General features: G+C 39.4%; 1 protein-coding gene across 1 annotated transcript in view; it reads left to right on the top strand.

Annotated features, from left to right (window-relative positions):
- LOC109508971 (uncharacterized) overlaps positions 1-5,883 on the top strand; it is a 35,222-nt gene extending 29,339 nt beyond the window's left edge. The window contains exon 20 of the mRNA XM_019858920.1: positions 4,387-5,883. Coding sequence (XP_019714479.1) covers positions 4,387-4,410 — 24 coding nt within the window. The 3' untranslated portion in view covers positions 4,411-5,883. The remainder of the gene's footprint in view (positions 1-4,386) is intronic.

Consider the following 5,883-nt stretch of genomic DNA (forward strand, 5'->3'; position numbering starts at 1 on the left):
GGTTTTTTTCGGCTAAAAACGCCTTCCTATACTATGTCGTTTTTTTCGTGCCAAAAACACCTTTGTCTACATGGTCGTTTTTGTTCGGCTAAAAACGCCTTACTATACATGGTCGTTTTTTTCGGCTAAAAACGCCTGAATATACATGGTCGTTTTTTTTCGGCTTAAAATTTCAGCTAAAAATGCCTTACTATACATGGTCGTTTTTTTCGGCTAAAAACGCCTGAATATACATGGTCGTTTTTTTTCGGCTTAAAATTTCAGCTAAAAATGCCTTACTATACATGGTCGTTTTTTTCGGCTAAAAACGCCTGAATATACATGGTCGTTTTTTTTCGGCTTAAAATTTCAGCTAAAAATGCCTTACTATACATGGTCGTTTTTTTCGCTAAAAACGCCTTAGAACCCAACCTTGCATAAATGGTTGTTAAAAAAAAGCTTGACATGGAAACCCCCCCCGCCCCCTCCAGAGGAAGTCCGAGACCTGTGTTCGAAACCTGCACCTATACACTGTTCCTTCGACGCACGAACCAGTCGACCTGGACCGAAGGCCAGCGTGTATACCTCAACACTACCAGTTACTGTGACTTGCTCTCCACTGTTGGCGTATTTGACATGCAGTCTGGAGGGTTTGCAGGAAAAAGTAACCAAGTGTTTGGTGTTGTATTTTCACACATCGCTGAGCGGGGTTTGAACCAGGGTTGACTCGACCGAACACCAGCATGTGTACCTCCACACGGCCAGTGACTGTGATTTGCTCTGCACAAAAGGCGTATTTTACATGCACTATGGAGGGTTTGCAGGAAAAAGTAACTTCATGTTTGGTGTTGTATTTTCACATATCACTGAGCGGGGTTTGAACCGGGGTTGCCTGGACCGCACACCAGCATGTATACCTCTACACCACCAGTGACTGTGATTTGCTCTGCACTATAGGCGTAATTGACATGCACTATGGAGGGTTTGCAGGAAAAAGTAACTTCATGTTTGGTGTTGTATTTTAACACATCACTGAGCGGGGTTTGAACCGGGGTTGCCTGGACCGCACACCAGCATGTATACCTCTACACCCCCAGTGACTGTGATTTGCTCTGCACTATAGGCGTATTTGACATGCACTATGGAGGTTTTGCAGGAAAAAGTAACTTCGTTTGGTGTTGTATTTTTACACGTCACTGAGCAGGGTTTGAACCCCCGTTGACTGGACAGAAAGCTGGCGCGTGTACCTGTACACTACGATACATGGTTGGTTTTTTGTGGTCAAAACGCCTTACTATACATGGTCGTTTTTTTGGGCCAAAAACGCCTTACTGTACATGGTCGTGTTTTTGGGCTAAAAACGCCTTACTATACATGGTGGTTTTTTTTCAAAAACGCCTGACTATACATGGTCGCTGTTTTCGGCTAAAAACGCCTTACAATACATGGTCGTTTTTTTCGGCTAAAAGTTTCGGCTAAAAACGCCTTACTCTACATGGTCGTTTTATTCAGATAAAAACGCCTTACTGTACGTGGTTGTTTTTCTCGGCTAAAAACGCCTTACTATACATGGTCGTTTCTTTCGATTAAAAAAATCGCCTTCCTATAAATGGTTGCTTTTTTCAGCTAAAAACGCCTTACTACACATGGTCGTTTTTTTCGGCTAAAAATTTCTGCTAAAATGCCTTTGTTTACATGGTTGTTTTTTTCGGCTAAAAACACCTTACTCTACATGGTCGTTTTTTTCGGCTAAAAACGCCTTCCTATACATTGTCATTTTTCTCGATTAAAAAAATCGCCATTCTATACATGGTCGTTTTTTTCCGATTCAAAAAATCGCCTTACTATACATGGTCGTTTTTTTTCAGCTGAAAAAGCCTTCCGATACGTGGTCGTTTTTTTCGGCTAAAAACGCCATACTATACATGGTCGTTGTTTTCAGCTCAAAAGCCTTACTATACATGGTCGTTTTTTTTCAGCTGAAAAAGCCTTCCGATACGTGGTCGTTTTTTTTCGGCTCAAAATTTCTGCTAAAAATGCCTTACTGTACATGGTTGTTTTTTTCGGCTAAAAACGCCTTACCATCCATGGTTGTTTTTTTTCGGCTAAAAATTTCAGCTAAAAACGCCTTACTATACATGGTCGTTTTTTTTCGGCTAAAAACACCTTACTCGACATGGTCGTTTTTTTTTCCGCTAAAAACGCCTTACTATATGTACATGGTCGTTTTTTTCGGCTAAAATTTTCGGCTGAAAACGCCTTACTCTACATGGTCGTTTCTTTCGATTAAAAAAATCGCCTTCCTATACATGGTTGCTTTTTTCAGCTAAAAACGCCTGACTATACATGGTCATTTCTTTCGATTAAAAAAATCGCCTTACTATACATGGTTGTTTTTTTCGGCTAAAAATGCCTTACTCTACATGGTCGTTTCTTTCGATTAAAAAAATCGCCTTCCTATACATGGTTGCTTTTTTCAGCTAAAAACGCCTGACTATACATGGTTCTTTTTTTCAGCTAAAAACATCTTACTATACATGGTCGGTTTTTTTCGGCTAAAAACGCCTTCCTATACATGGTTGTCTATAAAACGTCTTCCTGTACAGTGTCGGGGTTTTTTGGTTAAAAATGCCTGACTATAAATGGTCGTTTTTTCGGGTAAAAACGCCTTTCTACACATGGTCTCGTTTTTTGGGGTTAAAAACGCTTTCCTTCACATGGTCGTTTTTTGGGGTTAAATACGCCTTCCTATACATCACAGGTGTCATACTCAAGGCCCGGGATCCAGATCAGGAACGCCATATCATTTTATGTGGCCCACGAAAGCAAATCAAAGATGTCGACTTTCATGATGCATGCTAAAATCACTACCAAAATTTCAAATTCTCATTATAAATAAATAAGAGTGATACTATAAGCATTTGCGTGTTACCAAACCCCTCATTACAGTAATTTAAATAATAGGTGAATAAACCATTATTCTTGACTTCTTTTTAAGGTTTCAGTCAGAACAGCCCTCCAAGGGAAACTGTAACTAAAATCTGGCTCGCGACAAAAATGAGTTTGACACCCCTGCTATACGTGGTCATTTTTTGGGATTAAAAACGCCTTCCTATACATGGTCGTTTTTTGGGGTTACAAACGCCTTCCCCTACATAGTGTTTTTTTTTTGTGATTAAAAACGCCTTGCTATACATGGTCGTTTTTTCAGGCTAAAAACACATACTATAGATCAGTGGTTCTTAACCTTGTTAGAGGTACTAAACCCAACCAGTTCATATGCACATTCACCGAACCCTTCATTACTGAAAAATCAAAATATGTTTTGTTTTGTTTTTACAAATTCGAGACATAAAAAACGCATTCATTAAAAACAGAAAAAAGTAAATAAAATTTCAAGACATAAGAATACGTTTTTTTTAATTGTCTACAAAATGAACCAGCCAGTGATGGCCAAGCAGGCGTGTCATAACTAATTGACCTCTGCCTTACCCTCAATGGCAGACGCTCTGTCGAACCCCTGAGACCGATTCACTGAACCCGCCTTACCCTCAATGGCGGACGCTCTGTCGGAACCCCTGAGACCGATTCACTGAACCCCTCGGGTTCGATCGAACCCAGGTTAAGAAGCACTGATCTACGTGTCTATTATTTTACACTTCTGTATTATTTAATAAAATACAGAGGTGTTGTTTCATGTACAAGTAAATAAAAAAATACCTTGATGATATTAATTGAACAATAAGTTTCATTTTAGCTTTCCCTTTTGTAGATTGAGACTGCTTCCCAATGCCATCCACTTGATCATAATATTGTGTTCCGTCATTCAGCGCCAATGTCTTTATTCAATTGTATACGCACATGAATTTGCTGTGATTCTGTTTTGCCAGTAGGGGGAACTGCTTCACGCAGCTGATCTGCATATTTGGTCATTCATATTAATCCCAGTCTGGTGATTTTTCTGGATTTGTGACTAACATTAAGATTAGCATGTTGAAGAATACATCGTCTCATCACAAAGCAAAGCAACTTCGGCTTTCTCCAGATCACATACAGGCAATGACTTAACTCCTGCATTTCTGTAGTTTAGAGATAGATAACGCGTTACTTGACAAATTTTGCATACATTGCTGCTCTATTTGTGCAAGGCCATCAAAGTTTACCTTTCTTTCAATTTAACATTCCACAATTCCATTTAATTTTTTTTTGTAACTGAGCAGCCATGGCCAAAGTGGCTAAAAATGCCGCCTGTCACCCTGGGCCCTGTGGTTCCTTCGAGCAATGAACCGATATCCATGTTCTCGGTGACGGGTTGAACGTGAAGTGACTCGTTGATTTGACATATTCAGTGGAATATGTTGTATTGCCGCACCTGAGCCTGTTTCCCTTTTTTCTCCCCTACTTCAGGCTCCGACACCCTTATCGAAATGAGGATGTCGCCATGGCGTTTTTCAGCCACAACCAAAACTAAGGGCAGCACAAATGTTGCCTTGAAGGCAATCGATTCCTGCAAGCACGTTGTGAATCAGCCAATCAGCGTTTACTCTGTTGTTTACGTCACACAATAAGGTATAGCTACTCAGCCAATCCAAGTACAGCTCACTGTCTTCCCCATACCAGCTGCTGATTGGACTTGTGCATTGAAATAGAATGACTAGAATGGTAAATTTCATGGAAGGAAAAAAACAAAGGTAAGCACTGTTAAGACGGAAAATCAGGTTTTTTCCAATGAACGGACTCTGCTGTGATTCAAAAGCGTCAAGTAGCCAATTTTATGTATCAATTCAGGTACTTTTATGCAAATTCCGTTTTCTACACCTTTCTAGTTATTCTATATGTCCATGAATTTGCTGTGATTCTATTGTACCAGCAGGGGAAATCGCTTTCACACAGGAGAGGTAGCTGATTGTCACATTTGCGTCATATTGATTCCAGTTTGTGTTGATCTTCAGGTAAACTTGAACATGTTACTCATGCCTGTAAACTCTGAGGTGCTATCTACTCCAATCGTATTCATTGTCAGAACAGTTTAAAAAAAAAAAAAAAAAATTCTACCAGCCTGGAAGTATACACCACATTGGCCTTGTGAACTGTGAGAAGTTGTAATTGGAGTGTAAAACTATGCGGATACGCTTTTGTTGAACTAAAAAAAAAAATGAAACAAACGACAAAAAAAAAAAAAAAGATTTCTCTAAGATACGGGTTTGTTAGAGAACTAATATGGCTTCGTAGTTGGGGATCAAACGGTCAATTTAGTCTGTGATACACCTTAAAGCAAATGTGGTGTGGATTTTATATTTCTTTCGTTTGCTATGGGAACATAAGCCCAGTTTTATACCTCTTTGTGTTGCTTGGTTCTTGATTTGTTTGTTTGTTTTCTAGATTTAATGAACGTAAATAACTGTACATTGTGAATGACTATGGGATAAAAAACGGAGTGCATCGATGAAGTACAGCAGGGGGTGGATCACCAATTTTTTTTTTTTTTTCTTTCGGAGTGACCAGAACACTCTGTGAGACAAGAAGGCCACCCATTACAGTACAAAACTTATTTGATGATTCTCTTATGTATAAATCCACTAATTATACCAGCACATCTCACTAGCGGCGTCAAAAGAACAAAGGGAAACATTCTTGTCTCGTCATAAGTTCTTCAAGTGGCATTGTGCACATACAAATTGCTGAAGGTTGTTTTCTCTAAACTGGAATGTGAGAAAGGCCTGTTGTATAACATCTGAGTTCAAATATGATTCATCCCCATGCTGTTATTCCTCTATGCACACCATATCATGTACATAGTATATCTGTTTTCTAGTTCACTTGAAATAGTTCTCGTTTGGAATCAAATTTTTGCAAATGGTCAAATTTGTCATCCTGGGTCTCTTGTTTTTGGTGCTGTTGGGG

This window comes from Hippocampus comes, unplaced genomic scaffold (assembly GCF_001891065.2).
Source record: "Hippocampus comes isolate QL1 unplaced genomic scaffold, H_comes_QL1_v1.1 scaffold66, whole genome shotgun sequence".
Classification (NCBI taxonomy): domain Eukaryota; kingdom Metazoa; phylum Chordata; class Actinopteri; order Syngnathiformes; family Syngnathidae; genus Hippocampus; species Hippocampus comes.